At 36.9% G+C, this 20,912-nt stretch overlaps 1 protein-coding gene across 5 annotated transcripts in view; it reads right to left on the minus strand.

The window, feature by feature from the left end:
- The window catches only part of VPS13B (vacuolar protein sorting 13 homolog B), a 434,757-nt gene that overhangs the window by 135,746 nt on the left and 278,099 nt on the right, over nt 1-20,912 (minus strand). For all 5 annotated transcript variants that reach the window (XM_077187531.1, XM_077187521.1, XM_077187524.1 and 2 more), the window contains 3 exons: nt 18,759-18,962; nt 9,529-9,655; nt 7,721-7,864 (listed from right to left, as the gene is read on the minus strand). In XM_077187531.1, coding sequence (XP_077043646.1) covers nt 7,721-7,864; nt 9,529-9,655; nt 18,759-18,962 — 475 coding nt within the window. The remainder of the gene's footprint in view (nt 1-7,720; nt 7,865-9,528; nt 9,656-18,758; nt 18,963-20,912) is intronic.

Raw genomic sequence — 20,912 nt, forward strand, 5'->3', positions numbered from 1 at the left:
AAAAGAAACTGGCAAATCAGAATGCCAACTTCTCAAAGTTTCAACATACTAAAAATACTTCCAATTACACAAGCTTTCCATAAGAATACTATCCAGTCAATACAACATCTGTGCAACATGTGCATCTGCCATTCCACACTTTGACTGTCTGGCTTCCTAAGTAGTATTATCTGGAACTTGTTTTAATGGTTTTTTTCACTGTTATTTTTTTCTAAGCAAAATAGAAATGGAAAACAAATTTTTGCTTGTTTTCAACATTTTTTTTTCATTTTTCATACAAGTAATTAATAGCCTTAACTAAAGTGCAATTAAATTGCTCATCACTCAAAAGTTTGCTCTGCTAAAGTATCATCAGCAAGAAAATATGCTATAAACTCTATTAGCTATCATTCCTTCAAATTTTATGTGTGATGCAATTGCAACAGCACTTTTGTACATATATCCTGCTGACCATGTTCTTTATCTTACAGTGAAGTTACAGCAACAACTGGTTGATGAGATTGCTTTAAACAGAAATAAAGAAATAACAATACTACTGAGTTAGAATAAAGATCTTTTTAGACTCCTGTTCTCTGAAAGTAGATATAATTGGATGCTTTGAGAAAAAAACCAACAACCATAATTAAAGAAAGCACAGAGAAATATTTCTTCAGCACACTCTTCCAGACTTCCTGAGCCAACATATTACAGGGCTTTAAAACTTATCAGAAAAGCTTTTTTAAGTCTCATCTGCAGCAATAGAGAATGAATTACACTTTCTGCAAATATTACTGCAGTATGTCTAATGTGACAAATCAGCATGCAATCAGATTTAGCCCAGCTAGGAAGGAATCAGCTGCCATAGATGAGTTTTCTATGCCTTCTCGCTTTTGGATGCTTCTCAGCTATTAATTAGTTCACTTTAATGGTGTATTGTTTATTACTCACTCAAGCATTTGCTTATTCTTGCTCTTGTCTGAGCAGATAGGAGCTGCACTTCCCCCAGCCTTGCCCATTATTGGGATGAATACAAGTAAAATGCTGCTCACTTTGAAATAGCCAATATTTATAGTAGTTAGACTCCAAATATAATTTTTGTGGTAAAAGAACAAAATGCAAAAGTTGAAACAACTTTTGCTCCCCCCTAGTATTAATACCATTTATTCAGGAAGCTGGTGGGTTTGGTGTAATTTTTGCTGTAATTTATCAGAACACAGGGGTTTGCCCTATGAAACATGTCACACCTGCTGGTGGACTTTACTCAGTGATTGGCATGAGCCAGGTCTAGAAGCAGAATATTATCTGCCAAGGTGACAAACACTGCTGCAGCTAGGACTTATGCAGCCTAGGAAGAGTGCTCAAAGGTCAAATACCTAAAAGCAGGCTTTAACAAAGCAGAAAACATTAGCCAGCAGGTCATGCCTGGAATTTCTGAAAGAAAACAAAGATGTGCCCACACCAGGTTTCCCCTGTTTGGTTCAACACTTCCCCAAGGTGAATGACAGCTTGTGCCCATTGCCTGTTGGCTCTGACTGCAAATTATGCTTGACATATGTATCAGCTATGAAGAAAAATTCCAATCAGACACTTCAAGTCCCAGATCATTCTTTGTGAGACTGTTTTGCCAGCACATCTGAGTCCATACTTCATCAGCTCAGTTGTTCCTGCAGTTCAACAAGAAGATTTTTTTTTCATGTATTTTGAGGGGGAAAGTAACTTCTTAAGCATCGAATTTGTGCAAGACCTACTGTATTCTAATGGCTAGCAACACATGAGTCTAATACCAAGCACACTGAAGAACTTTGGAAGGTTTGTTCATTGCTTAGGCAAAAATAAAAGAATGCCAGCCAGGGGCAAGGGAGGTCTGAGAGGGATCCAAAACAGGGACAGCTTTTTAATTTCTAGTTAAACTGTGAGAAAATATTTCCATATTTTTCAAAAACTGATTGTTGAGTGCTGCATTCCTCACTACAATTAAAAACTTGTGACTAAATATGATGGAAGGAAAATATGATGAGTTTGTCCATTCTTTCAGGAAAGAGCTTATGCTGTTTTTATTCGTATATCATATACCTATCTGAATTTCAGACTGTATAGGATAGCTAGGGACTTTTAGCCTACAGAAACATGCACTTGGGCTAGCAGAAAATAAACAAACAAGGCTACATAACCTGAGAAATAGGGATGAGGCAAAGTGAGCCCTGGCTGAATGGCAGGTCTCAGAGGGTTGCGATCAGTGGCACAAGGTCTAGTTGGAGACCTTTAACTAGTCGTGTCTCCCAAAGGTTGGTACTAGATCCAGTCTTGTTTAACTTTTCATCTCTGACTTGCATGAAGGGGCAGATGCCTCCTCAGCAAGTTCACTGATGGCACAAAGCTGGGAGGAGCAGCTGATACTCCAGAGTGCTGAGCAGTCCTTCAGAAGGACCTGGGCAGGCTGGAGAGATGGGCAGAGAACCATCTGAAACCCAACTAAGATGAATGCAGAGTCCTGCACCAGGGGAAGAATAACCCCAAGCACCAGTACAGGCTGGGGGGTGACCTGGTGGGAAGCAGCTCTGTGGAGAAGGACCTTGGGTTCCTGGTGGACAATAAAATGGCCCTTGTGGCCAAAAGTGCCAAAGGTTTCCTATGGTGTCTTAGAAAGAGCATTGCCAGCAGGTTGAGGGAGGCAATCCTGCCTCTCTACTCAGCTCTGGTGAGGCCTCATTTGGAGTGCTGTGTCCATTTCTGGGATGCTCAGTACACGAGAGATATGGAGCTCCTGGAGTGAGTCCGATGGAATGCTATGAAGATGATGAGGGGGACCTCAGTTATGAGGAAGGCTGAGGAGCTGGGCCTATTTGAGAATGACTTTAGAGGAGATGTCTGAGATGGGAGTTTATCAACGTCTATCAGTATCTAAAGGGAGGGTGTCAAGAGGATGGATCAGGCTCTTCCTGGTGCTGCTGAGCAATAGGACAAAAGGCAGTGGGCAGAGAGTGTTGCACAGGAAATTCCACCTGACCATGAGGAAGAACTTCTTTACTGTGTGGGTGACTGAGCACTGGAACAGGCTGCCCAGAGAGAGTGTGGGGTCTCCCTCACTGGAGATAGTCAAGCACTGTCTGGACACAATCCTGTGCCACGTGCTCTGGAGGACCCTGCTTGAGCAGGGAGGCTGGACAGGAGAATCCACTGTGGCTCCTTCCAACCTGACACATTCTGTGACTGGTTCTGTGATGGAGGGGATAAGAAGAAATATACCATAGGGAACAGAAAGTGAGTGAATGCTCTCAATGGACATCCTCTGGAAAATATTTCCGATGTTTCAAGTTGCCTTGAATTTTAAAAGCAATCCTCTTCTCTTCATCCAGAGCCACAGTCCTCACAAAGACATTGTGAAGAAAAAGTAAGCATTTCTAAGTACCTTTTAGTTTTTCAAGGAAGATACAAAGTAACTGTTCTTTGCATTCAATGCCTCCAATGTAGTTATCAGACAGGAACAATCTTTAGGACAAATTTAAAAAAATATTTTTTGTATACCTCAATTTTTCTCCAAAAGTCTAGCCTTAACTTCAAGCTTATTGGAAACGAAAAGTTGCTAATGACCTCAGTAGCCATATTTGAGGAGTGTAACATTCACTGACTTGCAGTTAGATATGTTACTCATGCATTCCTACATGGTCAGCAGCAGACCAAGATGTGTGTTGGTTTGAATTTAATATCTTTTTCAAAGAGGAGTTCTTGTGTTTTCTGCTTCTAAATGATAGTATGACAAATAAGTCTTGCCAAAAATCTCCAGGTGGTAAGTGATGGACACCAGGAAATAGATTCGCCAGATGAAGAAATGAACTCCTTGAAAATTCACCTGTTTTATCACTGATCAGCAGTTAAACTAGTTTTCATTTATACTGGAAATACTTTTACCAGAATATTAAAAATTCTTCTAAGAAGAAGGAAATGTGGCCCTTTTATTGATATTTCACCTATAATATTAGATGTATCACTGAACAAAATCAGGACATTAACGGCACCTCACTCTTATATTTGTATTTCATTTCCTAGCACTTCTGTTTCTGTTCTCCATGTGTAGGCATTATATATTCTTCTTCTAAGAATTTGGCATATATTAATTTTGAAAAAGTGAATAATTACAAAAAGGCAGCAACATTCTTTGCCCCTCAGGTAATCTATCAAACACCACATATGTGTCCTTACTCTAAAGCTGTCAAGTAGATCAAAGCAATATTCTTTGCAATAATAGACTATACCTTATGAAGAAGTCGGTACAATAGGCCCACTGTACATCAAAGATTTATAAAACAGTATAAAGCTAGGTCTTATAATAAGTAAAAACACAGCAATGGAGACCTGGCATGAAACCTTTTGCAGAATATTAAAACACTTGAAGAAAAAAGAGATTTACCCATAAATCATCACTTCTTTTTTGGTTTTTTTTTGTCTACACAAATCTTTACACCATTGCCCTGTAAACCACCAAATACAGTCCATTTGGAAATCACACCTTTAAAGTTTAAACAAGGGGTTGCTACTTTGATGACTGTCATGCTTTACCCCAATCTGACTGCCTCTTGTGATGAGATGATTGATTCTGAGGACAGAGTACTAGATAACATGTGCTTTGCCATTAGCAAAGTTGTCCAAGGTTAGGCAGTTTTCCACAGCTGACTTTTATCCAGACACTGAAGTGTGAACTGAATGGATGGGCTGTGAGGTTGGTAAAAACCACACTGGGCCACTAAAACCAGAAAGTAATGTTCAATGTTCCAAAGTACAGCTAAACTCCAGTTACCGACGGACATTTCCCATGGTCTGATCAGGTTTAATGTCTTTATTAAAGATCTTGGCAATGACACAAAACATATCCAAAGACAGATGACACCAAACTGGGAGGAGCTGTTGAAACTGCTTTCAGAGGGACATTGCCAAAATGGAGAAATGGTTTAACAGAAACCTCATGGAGGAAAAAGGTAAACCTGGACCTGGACCTGGACATGGCACTTGCCACGGTCTAGCTGGCAAGGCAATGATCAGTCAAAACTTGGAACTGATCATCTCAGAGGTCTTCTCCATCGTAAATGATTCTGTGAAATGGTGAGGTGGCAAAATCCCAAATCAAAAACTTGCTGGAGGCCAATGCTACAGAATAGCTTTGCAGAAAGGAACCCAAGAGTCCTGGTGGCCAACAACTTGAAAATGTGATGATTTTGAACAAGTGATCACATGATCACTTGAACATGTGATAAGACTGTCCCTGTAGTGTGGGAGCCTGAGCATTTACTGGGAAGCATCAGCAGCAGCACAGCCACTGGATCAGAGGTGAGATGATGAGATGCTTGCATGTCAGCCTCCCGAGCACTGTCTTTAGCTCTGAGCTCAACAGCAGAAGACTGACAAACCTGAATGGGCAGGGGGTTATCAAGAGGATTAAAAGGTTAAAGCACAGAATTTATAAGGAGAGGGTGAGAGAGCTAGGTTTTTTCAGAAAAAGAGAAGGAGAGAAGGATAAGGATGATGGTGGGGCATCTAATTACTGTTTCCATTTACTTAAAGCAGGGCTATGAAGAAGATTAAGTCAGACTGTTCTTGGAAAGGTATTGTGAAATATTGAGAGGCAATGACTGAAAGTTTTATCAGGCAAAATTCTGCATGGATATAAAGACAAAAATATCCCAAAGCAAAGGTAATTAAGCACAGGACAATTATCTACATGGTCATTCCCCTGAGGTAAAGAAAGATTTTACTGAACAACATCCTGAAAAGTCTAATCTAGCTTGGATATTAGTCTTCTTTTGAGTAAAGGAATAGTTTCCAGAAGTGTCTTCAATATAAATTATGCTTTGATTCTTGCAATGAAATAACATGCAGGTGTGAAGTATCAAAAGCTATGTGCTCCTGATTTCATTCACCAAGATTAAAACAGCAGCATACAATCAGTGTATGATGTTTCTTTCTGCTGACTAAAGAACCACAAGAATAATAATAAATCTGCATATATTAGAGGGTAAGGTGGCTTCACTTAGGCACACAGAGCTACACATTACTGAAGCAGAACTGGACAAAAAGTAACAAACCAATGTATTTATATTTCCAATACAGTAAGTCCAGATGTAGTTCTATGACTTACTAAAGACAAGGCAAACACCTTGAGACAGAACTATCCCCTTACTCATTACATGAGACCTCACTGATGCAAGGGAGTTACTGATGAAAAGCAAATAAGTACTTCATTATTTAGTCAACAAAAGTCTTTCTGAAATTTGGTAGCAAATTCCTTTTAAGTTTTTACAGTCCAAGTAAGTCATGCAGCACTTCTGCACAAAGCCAACTCAGAATTTAAATTCTTGGCATCTATTCAAATCTTCTGATTCTGTCCATTCCACTGACACTGAGAAAACAGTGCTCTACAAATAACTTACTGAAGATATTTCTATATATAATTTGCAGTATTCATCTCCAAAGAGGCCCTGTGTCTGTAAAACATCCAAGGAAAAGAAAAATACACCACATTTCTTTTCTACATCTTTCATATTTCCAAATGTTAATGAAACAATGCCCTTTATTTCTCTCTATCCTTGGGAAGTGATAAAGGAATGGGGGGCGATGTGATGCCTAGATTAGCACAAACAACTTCTGGGGTTTTGACAGGGTGAAGAGAGAGGAATGTAAATAGTTTGGCTGCTCTAGAGCATTCCTTGCTTTCACCCAGACTCATGTGCAATGCTGAAACTGTGAGATTCAGGAAAAGAAGGAGAAAATCTTCTCCAGGTTTCCCATTAGCCAGATTCTTGGAATAGTTGACTGTGTCTTGCTCAATAACTCTTTTCCCAACTCTTGTTCTTATTTGCAAAGGTACCTCAATAGGTCCAACAGCCATTCCAGTGGAATTAGTGCTTTGTCATTTATTAACTCCTATTATCTTAAAGATGCTGTCAGCCTGACTAGATTCCAAGTTTTGAAGATAAGAATTACATACTTTTTCTTAGGGCAAAAGTTTTCCCTATCTTCTCCTTTTTTTTTTTTTTTTTGTTTTGTTTTTTTGTTTGTATCAGTGCAAAAGTGTCAGTGTGAAATTTAAACTTACCAGTCTGTGACAGTGATTGGCTTTCAATATAAACTGAGGTATCAAGTCCCAATAACAAAGAATGACAAAATTCAAGAGATGGCTGCTGATCGCTGATCACTAATATTCACACTGTTCAGATGCAGGATCCCTCATGATGTACCAACATTTTCACTAAAGAAGTGTGAAAATATTCAGAAGTGGATTGAATTTTAGGGACTTGAGTTCCTAAGACAGTAGTAGTTACTAGGCACAGAAAAGATTTTATAGTTTACTAGATTTAGTGAAAGACAATGTAGCATGTGAACTTACAAGAAAATACCAAAGATTCGAGAAAAGTTCAACACCAAATAATCTCAAAAACCCACTTCTCAAAAATTTGTTTCCTTCATCATTTACATATTTATCCTTGTACATTACATAAGATAATTCTCCTTGTACATAAGATGTTGCAGAACCACTATAATAACAGCATTTACTGAATAATACTCTTAACATTCTTTCTATTCTTAAATCAACATCAGAATGAATTTTGAAACTGACCATACAAACAAAAAACATGTATTTCCTTTACCTATACATTTTTTTCTAGATGATACAAACACCTGCTCAGAGCTACACTACTTTGCAGATGGACTTTTTAAAAATCCAGTTGCAAGCCAGGGAAAAACCTACCTCAGTGGTGCTACTGGAGGCTTCCAGTCCAACCATATTAGCTTGTACCAGCTGCTGAAGAAGTTGCACTTGAGCCACATTGAGGAAGAAGTCCAAATTTGTTGTCATATTCACTTCCAAAGAATGACCACAGACCAAAATTTCCTGTGAAATTAAGGGAAAATACTAAGTAACAGCCATTGGGAAAATAATTTTCAGCTTCTATATAACTGTATTGTGGTTCCCTGCTGTAGTCAATACTTAACATTATATATAACATTATATATAGTACAAATGTGGTCTTTTTAGGAGAAACTGGTGTGTCATGCTTCTAAAGGATGTGGCTTATTCTTTGCATGGCTTTCAACAGCAGAACTGTTAAGGCAAACTGCAAGAAAAGCATCTCATGCACAAGGCCTTGTTTCCATCTCTTGCTAGTATCAGTGGGCTGTCAGAGTGTCCTTGGCAATGATTCCAGTTCTCCTTTCCTTCCAAGAAAAAGATATCGTTTTTTGATTTCTTGTTTAAACACAAACTCTTCTTGATTTATAATGAAATCATGTGTTGGAACTCACTGATAGCCAACCTGATTGATTTCTCTTTGCCTGTAAGCCATTCTTAATACCTTGGCAACACTAGCTGAATAGCCACTGTTTTATTGGTGTTGTCTAGCACAAATAGAGACCTTCACCACTGCTGGCAAACAATAAAGAGATGAAAAACAGACAGAAGGGGAGAAGAACTGCTCTGTCTCATGAGAAGTTTGCACAGTGCTCAAGCTTTAATTTAAACTAGACCTCTCCCTTCATGATGGAATGTCATCCAGGGAATAGATAACAAGAAGAATGCATCTACAGAAAACACTGAAATTCTTGAACATAAGTATTAGCAAAGCTCAGATTTTTTTTAAAACTTGAATAACTTCTATGCATTGCAGCCATACTAGGGCTTTCTATTTCTTTTTTACATTAAATAATTTTCCATCTAGCCTTCTGTGGACCCTTTACACAAAATGTGAAACTGTTGATTTCTTCTCTCTATGCCCACCAGCTGTTATTTTCCAACAATGTACACCCACTGCATATTGAAATACACCTCTAGTACCCTTTACACTCCTGTACCAATTTTGCTCTTCCCAGGAGGTAGTTTTTATGAGAAATTATCCTTATGAGCTGACAAAAAATTTCGGATATCTTCCATATAGAAAATGTTCTTGAGCTACAAACTAATGGCAAAAAGTCAGCCAGTACCTTTTGTGTATAACCTGATTCACTTATTCTTAACTAGCTGAACAAGGCACCAGCAAAAGTGACTGTTAAATCTGAGTACCTGGAAGTACTCATGGCAAAAGTAGGGAAATGGATACTTAGTGGCAACCTGGGGTCTTGGAAATCTGGATAAGAGAACTCAGCCTAACTTTCTTATAGTCTACAGACAGCATTTTCAGGTTTCTTTATGAGAAGCTTGTGAATACAATGTTTTGTTATGCTGCACCTCTTCTCAACACCTTTCCATCACAAACTTGTAAAAAATATTGCTGGAAATTATTAAAGGATTCCCATTTTTGGAACTGAAAATAGGCTTATTACCTCTGGCTGGACTGCCTTTAGTATCAAATGCTATACAAAAATTCTTTCTCCAGCAGAGAAAGAACATTTCAGCTCATGACATTTCTCCAGTTGGCAATTTGAAAACACACCTGAATACTTCAAATGGTAGAGTGGTAAATTACTAAGATTATTCATATATTAAAATATAGTAAAACATATATTAAAATATATTAACATATATTAAAAATTATGCTATTTCTGTAGACACTTTGTACAAACCTCTGGGTGTAAATTCTCTGCAGCATCAATTTTTGTAAAAATAATGGCAGGAGCTGCGGTTATTCGAACGGTGAAATCTGTTAAAATGGGAGTTAAAATAGCTCTCCTTTCCTGGTGCCGCCTTATGCTAGGAAACAAAGGGAAAAAAAGTAAAGATTAAATTACATTATAAATTGTCGAGAGGCAAAAACTTTCCATATTATTCTTTACATCCAGCACATAGCAGAAAACTTCTTCATGGACTTCTTAATTGGACATTTGATTGCTACCTTAATAATCTTTAAGTATCATTACTGTATGTTGCAGTGTGATGCCATTTCCTGTTTCACCTATCCCAACCCCCCAGGTGTGCCAACCTCTGCTTTCCCCTCCCCCTGTCCCCGGGGGTTAAAAGGAGACGGGACCCTGCGGTCGGGATTCTGTTGGGAGCTGTTACAACATTCAGAGGTCTGTCATCGTGGAATAAAACTCTGGATTAAAACTCTACAATAGAATCCTCTCCTTTTTCTCTTCACCGTCGCCTGAACCTTTTCCACCAGAGGTAAACTGAGTTTCTACCATGCCTGGATTTGTTCTGAGTGCCCAGCTGCAGCATCCAGCCAGCCAGGGGTGTCTCTGAGGTGAAACACCACAGCTGCTGCCTATGGTCCAGCAGCAAGGGTCAGACGAGGCCAGGCATGTCCCACCTGGAAATATTGGGATTAATATTCCATAATTGTAAATCATATTAACTCCAATCCTGAAGACAGACTTCTATCTTCATTTCACAGGATAAGTAGGTCTAAATATTTGACTCTTCAATCTATCTCCAGGTAGACAAATTTGACACTTGACACTGCTTGTTTTCCTGTTTAATGCACTATACACAATAATTTGAAGAAAGATGCAAACTTTATTACCAGTATTTTTAAACCTTGCCTGTGGATACCCTTCACTTTATAAATGGCTGTTTTGAAGCCTACACAGTATTTGAATTTGTGCATTAAAAGTCTGTGTTGAAGAAATATGTATGAAACTGACACAAAAATGAAATACATGAAAACTCAAACTAGCAAATCCCAGGCAACACTAGGATTCTGACATTAAATCAGTAACTATTGTCCAAGATGTTTAGAATTATTTGAAAAACAGGGATGCCAGTTCTTCTTCAACTCCTTCTGTCACTGCTTGCTTTTGGTACTTTTTCAGCTAAATATCAACATTTACTTACCAAGAATATTTGTGTCATTAATCTTGGTAATTGCATTTATTTTTTAGCCAGGTGCTTAGTTTTGAGGTTTTTTTTGGTTTCTCTCTCCCCCCCTTAACCTACAAATAGTAAGCCACAAGCACAACTCTTCTGGATGGATCACTAATAGCTTATGACAACACATTCCAAATGGCCAGAATCTTCTGGGTCAGGTCAAATAAACTATTGCCACAAATGCCATCTGAGAGCCTCTGATGAGGGAAAAAAAATGTAATGAGATCAAGATGTAGTTCAGCCCCTAAAAGAGGATACACTTCAAATTGCAGGGAGACTCCTTCCATCAAGACAGTTTTTGATAATTTTAATTCTTTTTACCTATTATTGTTTGTAGCAACATCAAATACCCACATTTCACCAAGGATAATTCTAAAAATCATCATAAAGTTATAGGTCTAAGGTAAGTTTTCCTATGCTTACAAAATAGAAAATTGTCAACTATGAAATGATGCAAGTTTAAAAAACAAACTACATGGCCTTAGAGAAGAAGTTAACAGATCCATGTAGAACTCTTCATCAGCATGTCAGTCACATTTCCCTGTATTACCTTTAATTTTGCCATCTCAAATGGAGACATGGCTGTTCAGGCATCAGTGTAAATCACACAAGTGAGCCAGACATGAACTATGCAATTAACAATTAGCCCCTACCATCAGCTAGAGTCATCCATGCTAATGTTATTAACCAATATGCTTTTATGCCTGTTTATGCAGAAATGACTTGACTGCATGCAGAACAGGTATTGAACTCTCTTGATTAAGAAGGTGCATTGTGATGCATAGTCTAGTAATGGCTCTGTAATGGGTTCTGTAGAAAAGCAAACAATTTCAAATGCTGATGGTTTGTAGGCCAAGAGTTAAATCATAACCTGAGGTGGAATTCGGTCTACTGCAAAAGATACAAAATTCATACTGCAGAAGATACAGGATTCATTTTAGTGCTTAGGTATTTCAATTTTGATGCTTCAAATTCTACTAATAATTTTTAAAGTGTCCTCAAAACATGTAGAAAGGATGATGATCTATAAGGGAATATAAATTATACAGTGGAGGTAGGCCTTAAAACTTTTAAATCTATTTAGGACAACTGTAAACAGAAGTTAAGAGCAGATGCCACAGAGCTAATATTGGCAGAGCACAACTCTAATAAACTTTTGCCTCAAATGACCCTCGTTGCTGAGGAGGCTGCACACTACCATAATAAGCGTGCAGCTTAAGAATAAGTCAATTAGTGAGTGAGAAAACTACCATCTTACCTTAGAAGCTTTAGCATTTTGGTCAGCTGTATCTCTGTTGGGCTCTAATGATGGCTTTTAGAGCAAGGTTAGTCTCATTAGATCCCCAAATTAGAAATCAGACTTGTTAGTGGCTAGTGAACATCTTAACTTAAGTTGGAATTCTACAATTGTTTCTCTCCCTGCCACCACCTCCATTTTAGATTCAAACCAAATTATTTTTACCCAGTTCCTATTTCCCCTTCTCAATGGATGAGAAAGAAATGCCTTTTTCTTTCAGGACAATGAAAGAGCTAAATAGGAGAAAAATTCTATGAAAGAACATGCAGCTATAGCTATACTAGAAAACTTCCACTTGAAGTTTCTTGAAACGCTAGTAAGTATGACTTTAATATATGAAACAGAGCTGTAAAAGCAAGTTATTTTTTGAACCTCAAACCCTCAATTGGCTCTCTTCAATCACTGATCAAATTATTTTTCAGCTTATGCATATTCCCATTTCTTAATTTTCATACTTTATACTAGTAAATACCCAGTACACTTCATCTTAAAGGACATTTTTGGTAATATATATTGATTACTGGTCTGTTTATTTTATTTGATTTTTAAAATCATCCTTATGTGCTATCCCTGTCCGGCTCTACTTACTACTTTCTGAATTTCTTGTGGGTGAATTTGAACCTCAGCCAAATCAAGTATTAGGAAAATAATTTTAAGTACAAACAGAAGGCAAACAGAGCACAGTAAATAATGAAGGGAGAGGATATGAGAAAGAGTACAAAAGGAACAAAGAAACAAATTCCACTTTGAATTATTGAGTCTTCCACACTGCACCTAAGTGCAAGGCTAACTTAACACAGGTGTACGCCACATGAGCTTATGAAAAAACTTGATTGTGAAGAGTGTAATGATGGCTCTATGTCTGCAGCACATTCATTCCGTGGTTCATTTATGCATCTGTTATATATTTGTCTTGGAAAAAAAAGGAAAAACTAGTATTTTAAAGATGTTAAAGCAGTTGATCATCTACACTTAAAAGTAAGTGCATTTGAAAGACCATATGCTAACGCAAAGGAACAAGGCAGTTAAGCAACTGTGATAAGGTTTGGAGGTGCCTTAGTGCAGAATTTGGGCTTTATCTGCACAATAACACAAACTCTGGTTATGGACCACAGATCCACATTGCAAAAGCACAGGATGAAAATGGTCTCTGTCCTCGAAGGCTTACAATTTAAGTATAAGAAAAAACATGCCCACAGAGAGGGAAGTAAAGGTAAACTACTAACAGCAGCATGGGTAATGATATCCATACAGTGGCAACCTGTCTCCTGGTTTTTATATTAAAGTATACTAGAAATTAATTTTTTGGAAGGATTTTGAATAAAGCATTGCAATAACAGTGTGAATGTTCACAGCAAACACCTTTATAACACACAGGAGTGAGCAAGGCAGTGCCTCTTTGAAACACTGAACACGTTGGTCTTGGTAAGTGGCATGAAGAGGTCTGATGAGCAGGGAGTGTACATGAGTCAAAACAAATGAAAGAAGACATGAAAACAGAAATGGATAGATGGGGGTCTGGAAGTGCTGTGAAAGCAAAGACATCTAATGATTAATATGACAAAGAATGTTGTGGGAAGAAGAGAGAAAAAAATGTGAAGAACAGAATTTTGCAATGGGAGCAACAACATTTGATTACATCAAATCAAATCATCAGTACTGGATTATAACCAGTCAGAAGCACATTGAATTTATACAAAGAGGAAGGACTGCCAAAGAGATGATGTTGCCCTAATTAAGGAGATGTGATGATGTGAGACTGGATAAGCTGAGAAAATGCACAAGTAGGACTAAGTCCTACTACTATGACTCTCACGTGGAAAACACTAAGCAAAACAAACACAAAACATGGCCACTAATAGCTAAAAATAACCTAGATGTGAAATTTAGAAATGTTAACATTATTATTAATTGTATTTTTTTCTTAATAATACGTTATTGACTTTGAGCCCCTATATACATAAAAATTCACTAAGTCAGGGAGAAACTTGTATACATTCAGTACATGAATAACAATCAAAAGCACACTTGCACCATGTAATTTTACTAGCTACAGAAAGATGAGTCCTCATGGAGAATTCTGTGATGTGAAAAAGAAAAAAAACATAGTAGCATGAAATAGGCCACAAAGTCAAAGTGTTCTCTAGTAGTGTTGAGGCTTTTAAAATGTCAAAAGATGTTATTTAAGACAACATGTTAACTTGAGACTTATGAAAGAATTTTCTCTTGCAGGCTTCCCATGTAGCTGTTTAAATCAGCTAATCCCTGATACACAAATGTATTAGGAATGTTTTAGGATATCTAACTACTGATAACTAATTCACATCCTTTCAGCTTTCTGAGGTGTTGCAAAGACATGTCACATGGCAGTAAAATATCATAGCAACATTTTGAGGACCATCTAATAATCAAAATTAGAAAATAAACAAGTGTACACTACCTGGCTGTAAAGAATTACTATTTTCGTACTAGAAGACTTCAGTAAAGCTAACTTCTATCTTAGGAAGAGTGCTGTGCAGCATTTCTTTGCTGCAGATTAATATAAAAAATAAAACATTTTAGATTCAAACCCAATTATTTTTACCCAGTTCCTATTTCCCCTTCTTATTGAGAAAGGCTTTGTACAGTATGAATACAAGCACAACCTAAGGTACCATAAAAGACAACAATTAAAATAAATTACTGAAAAAAAATGCAGTGCCTTTTAGTCCAAAAGATGCAAGGGGAATGTCCCTACTTCCTTACACAAAGATCTAGAGACCAATTTTTTCGGATCTTTCCTCATTAGAAGTTGGCAAGCAGCCAAGAACTTTCTAAAAAAGCATGAAAATGAAAACTATTCAAAGAAAAATCTGCAGGAAACCTTTCTGAGGATCCTTGCAGTGGTATTTTGTTCAGTTTTGTACAACAGATCATTGGCTCCCTGATGTAGTCCATGAGAGCTGTTCCAGATGGTGGTATGCCAAGGACAAAACTGTAACACAGTATATTGCCACACTCAATTCATTACCACACAGAGAAGTAATGCGTTTAAGCTCAATTATTATTTTTTTTAAACAAAGTTTATTCAGGCTGCAGGAAGCAGAAGTTGCTGCTGGGAGCTGTAGAAGGATTGCACAGGGATGGGGGCGAGGCCTCAAGAGAGGATATATTTCTTTATTTCCTTCAGGGCTGTTGTTTTTTCCATTGAGTGGAGGGAGAGGGAGGAGGAGATCTGCAAGCTGAAAAAGCAGTTTTCAATCAAGAAAACTTCTTTCGGTTAAGTACTCCCAGTTCCCCACATGCTGTTTGGTAAAGGGAATAAATGTGGACAGGTTTCATTTGTACATAACCTTATTAGAACTGTCTGACTGTTTCCAGTATTCTTTTTATATATTACACCATTAGGGAGCTTTTTATAACATCCATGGTGAAGTATAAACATTTCATAATGGAAAGAGTTATGATCCCTGATCCTCAGTGCAGCACAGCATCTAGACAGTTTTTTCTGCAAGGCTGCATCCACCCTACCAGAGAGTTGCAGTTCCCCCATTCTCCTTGGCATGACTTTCAGAGACACAGGAGGCATCACACCAGCATTTCACTGCAGCCCCTCTAGAAGAATCTTACACTAAACACCTGCAAGTATTCAACAACTTTGTCTTAGAGTATGACAGCTTGATTTCCAAACTGCAGTGTAAAGGTTGGGGTGGGGGCGGGCAAACAACCCCTTAACATATTAAATAGTAGAAGAACTGAACTCTGGAAAAAGTGGTATGAAAATTCAAAGGATTTACTTTCAGAGTAAAGATTGCTAAAGCATTTAAATGATAAATTATGTCAAATGCCTTCAGATACTTGTTTGTGTGATATCCATAGATCTCTGACTTAAAATGATTTGGTGTTCATGCAAATTTTAAAACCAGGCCAAATTTCAATTGTAGATTAAATTACAATATAATTAATTTAAATTTTTTTGCCATTTTATTTTTAAATAATCCAAAAATGCTTTTACAAATGGGAATGGAAAAGGAATGGCTGGTATCTATGTGGAAGTTTTCTGGAAAGTAAACTATGTAAAGTAACTATGAAAAACCTGGATATAGGCTGGATTCTATACTGCCCCACATAGCATTAAAGTATTACAAAAATGAGAAAAACAGATTCCAAAGAAGGATCTTTAGACCCAGTGATCCTAATATACCACAGCACTGGGTAAGAATAAACAGAAGTATATTAAAACCAAACAAAGAAATTAACCTTAAAAGAACTCAGCAAAAATCATTCATTATATTCCAGGTTAAACATACCTAAGAATCTTAAAGAAATCTAAAAAATGGTATCAAGATTAGATGAAGGCATAAAGCTTTTATGGTATTTGCAGTAAGTAGTAGGATAAATTTAACCCTGGAATCAGTAAGCACCATGTAAAACATCCAGCAGCCGCCCTCTTGGTGCATGCTGGAAATAGCGCCCTGGATGGCAGAGTTCAGTGCAGGTTCTTCCAGTTCTCAACACATCACTTCCACAGGTCATAAAATAAACCCAGATATAGAAAAACTGACTGATAACTAAAAAGCAAAAATGCAAAGATCCTGAAAAAACTTTAGTAAATATGCAAAATTTAAAACCAAAAGGATAAGAAAGCATTCATACTTTTTCTTGAAAACAAGCTGGAACTAAAATTCTGTAATTGCACACCAGAAAGAAAAATCTAATTTATTTAATTACAGCTGTCCTAAATTAAAACCCAAGTAGAAGATTCATTCAAAAGCAATTTTAAACCAAACATACTTATTTGTATTCTAATAAAACTTCATTTTGGAAGTCTGCTGAGGAAGCATGTCCAAGCACTTATAGGAAAAAAACCAAAAAGAGAACTGATGATTGTCTGTAACAGCTGCCTCTCTTGTCCTATTAGCTTTTCAGTAATCCAACCAAATTTCCTATCAATCTATAACCACACAGCTCAGACCCAGTGTGCCAGCAGTAGGATTTCAGTCACCAATGGCAAGGAAAAGGAAAGCCAATCTCTCAGTGGCTGGTTTTACTATGTTAGCTTAAGCTGCAAATTGGCTGCAAGTCCTATGGAAATTAACGTAATCTTATTTTTCAAGATATTGCAGTGGATGTGGAATTTTGGGACAAAGAACCTCACAATGCACCTGTCCAACATCAAGGCCCAACTATAAAGTCATACACATTTTTTAAGGCTAGGAATTTAAAATAAAAAACCTCTGTGGAATTATATGAGTTAAAAAGATAAATTGTTAGAAGACAGTAAAGAACCACATGATCTTATAAATGAAGACCAGAATCTATTTCTGTGTTAAAATTTTTATCTGCACTCCTGTGACTCTTTGTCATGTTATCATCTCTTTGATTAGAACTGTTTTTCCTGCCCTCTATTTTTCAATGATAAACTGGAATTTATTATTGACCACATCTTTTTCCTGCATGCTCTCCTCCAGATTGAGCTTATCTGCCCTCTTGGCCTTGCATCAATACATCACTTACAAAGCTCAGTCTGTGTGCCATCCTCATGTAGCCTTTGCTACAACTTGCCTTACTTTTAGAAAAATCTGAGTCCTCTCATCTCCCATTTTTTTGAAAATTAAACCAGAAGTAGTTATTTCCAGATGATTCTGCCTGCTTTTCTGTATCACTTTTAGGAACTCATCCCTAAATGGAGATAGGAATCATACTTTAGGAACCATAAAATTATGCACATATTTCATAAAAATTAGATTGTTTCTGCATGAATTAGATAGAAAGGACTTTTATATGAAAATAAATAGCTAAATGTATAGGCAAAGAGGCATTTACTAGCAGAAATGCTTCTAAATCTACAAAATTACTTGAAAGCTTGCTCTTGGCCATCAGACCTTACTCCTGCCAGTTTGAAAACTGAAATCTGCTACACAGTCTGTAAAATTTAGTTTTAAACTACTTGCATGAATTTTTAAGTATAAAAAAAGTATATTAAAACCAAAATAAATACATAAAATCTTCACAAATTACCAATTAACTCCCCCCAATTTTATATTTGAAAACGTCAAAATTTGAAATAGCAAGCAAGTGCATGCATGCTTTGTCTTTCAACCCTGTTTAACCAGAGGGTGTGGCTTTGTGTGCACATATACAATACCCAATAAAGGAGACTTAGCTGAAATATCTAATTCTCTAATTCATCTGGTTTTAGTTACAGAAGTGCAAAAACCAGTTCAGAATCAATAGGAAATGTTCTACTTCATCCCTCTCTAATTTAGAAATGTCTAAGCTGGTTTTACTCAAGCTTTGTAAAAATACAAACAAAAGAAATTTAGAAAAAAAGAAAAAAATACACCACCACCACCACCACCAAAACACACCCTATACCCAAAAAAAACCCCAAAACAGAACCTCCCATTGCTTATAGGGACTGAAAAGCTGAAGTCTCAGCCCTGGAGTTATTTTTATGGACAGACAGTAAGTAACTTGGAGAAGAGCTTATAATGGAAGCAAAGCACACAGTAACTAGACAGTAACTACAGCATAACAACAACAGTAATATGAATTTCAAATATGTAACCCAAAACTCCAGGGAAATGTGCTTGTAATGTAAAGCAAAACCAGTACTGAATTATTTAATCCAGGTATATTGTGGATGCTCTCTGCAGAGTTTGTGCTACGTATTTTCAGAAAAGAGTAAGTCTTCAAAAAAATCCCTACCTACTGGCCATGTTCCATTCAAGTGCTGGATTTTGAGAATTTCTCTCAGTCTCTGTCAAAACCCCTCCTTTTCCATTTTCTTTCTCTGGTTTCAACTGATTCCAATAAGCAGTACCAATGTTGATAGATTGAAGATCTATTTGGTATTGTCTGTCTTCAACTTCTGATCCAGGGTCTCGAAGAATTCCTAGATTTAGTGCTCTCCTGTAATGTCAAAAAAAGGAAAAGAAATCACCAAAGCTCACAATAAAACCAATCAGATATTCATTGAGATCCAAATTAACAAAATGAAGGCACCAGTTTCACCATTTTTGTCTACACTAAGCATTATTTTAATTTCAAATCTTCAAAAGTACCCATCTGCCTCTTTCCTATGGAATTCAATGGGAGATCTGCAAATGAACATATTCCTCAATTTAGCCAGATGTACCAAAGTTGATATGAGATCAATGCATCAACTTCATTGCACTCCCAATCAGATTTATACGAGCAGCCTTGTGGGGAAGTAGGACTGGTTCATATCTCCTGAATGGATAAAGGATGTCACACTGAAGTCCTCAAAAAGAACAGCTACATACCAGTCTAACCACAAACTATAACCAACTGTCCCACTGCTCAAATTTATCAAAGAATAAAAATTAAAAAGAATACTCCAAGATGATGGAAAAACAATTCAATCTTTTTACCACTGTATTTCAGCACAGAGTTTTTTAAATAAAATTCTTCTAACAAGTGAGAAAAAAGCATTTTTGAGTGAACCACATTCCTTGTGGATTCCTTTAAAGTCTGTGACATTAGATTTTACAAAGTACTTCAGTTTTGAGCTGAGTTTTGGAAACAGTCAGACTCAACTTCAACAAAATATTCAAGAGTTATTAAATGAGTGGGGGCTGCTGAGATAAATTTTACCTGTGACCAGTAACAGAGGAGTCTTCTACTGCCATTCATCTTCTGCTAATAAGCACTGGGAAATACTAAAAAAAATTATCTTGCCCTTGCTATACTGGGAACAATACAGCCTTCTGTGCACTGCTCATTTGATATTATAACAAAAATTCACTGTTATATTATCACTGTTTTTCAAAATAAGGGAGCAAGGGGATCTTAATTTTTTTTTCCTTCAATCTATGATCACAAATTGTAGTCTTATTTTATTGATTTCATACATCTGTGTTGAAGCTTGAGCTTCTCACTGGCATATGATATCCAATCTACTGTTCTGTTCAAGGTCTTGGGCCAAAATGATTTAGTATACAGCTGCTGTCTTCACAGAGAAATTAATAATTCTGCAATTTGTGTGAATTTGATAATAATAATCTAAACATAAATAACTATTGAAGTAGCACATCCCAAACTGCAAACTCAAGAGTACAGGTATGCAAAATATACGTGTGCAATCTGTTTCAAAGTGTAATCCCAGTGCTGCCCAAATCCAAATAACAGTTGAAACTGCTAATACACTGCCATTGTTACCAATGGAGTATGTTAGCAATTAAGAAAATTAAGTAATTAATCATATGTACCCACAGAGACATGTGGATGACAGGAAAGCCATTTTGATCAAGTCACTCCTGAAGAGGCAGTGTGATGGCATTGTTCAGTAGGCCCTATAACTTTCTTAAGTGCTTAGTAGAAACACACTGAAAATCTGTTATGTCAGTAGTGGTATTTCAAAATTAAATGTGGTTTCTTAAAACTTAAGAATGTGTTTGTCAACTTTCCACACAGAGAGACCTAACCACAACCACTGTGCCTTTTATTATTCTTTCCAAGGCATTATTTCATCAATGAGAATGCAGTTTGTTTTTATTTTTAAACCCACCACAGTAGATTATTGTATGATCCAATGTCTATTTTCATACTTTGTCTAATACAAGTGAATACTGGAATATTTGTTTTGTGAAATATTACTTAAAATAAAGCACCAAATCACATATTTTTGGAAATCTTCTTGTGTATATTAAACAGAATATGATAGTAATTTCACATGCACAATGGATTGTTCTCCCTTTTACTTCACAGTGACCATTTTTCATTTCTTCTTTTATGAGCAGCTTGATAACTTGCAATAGGCTCACCTAGATATTCCTTAGACTCATTCAGCATAACCTTGTGAACCAAATTCCTTGAGCACAATGTGTCTGTATGCACTAG

This window comes from Agelaius phoeniceus, chromosome 1, assembly GCF_051311805.1.
Source record: "Agelaius phoeniceus isolate bAgePho1 chromosome 1, bAgePho1.hap1, whole genome shotgun sequence".
Lineage (NCBI taxonomy): Eukaryota > Metazoa > Chordata > Aves > Passeriformes > Icteridae > Agelaius > Agelaius phoeniceus.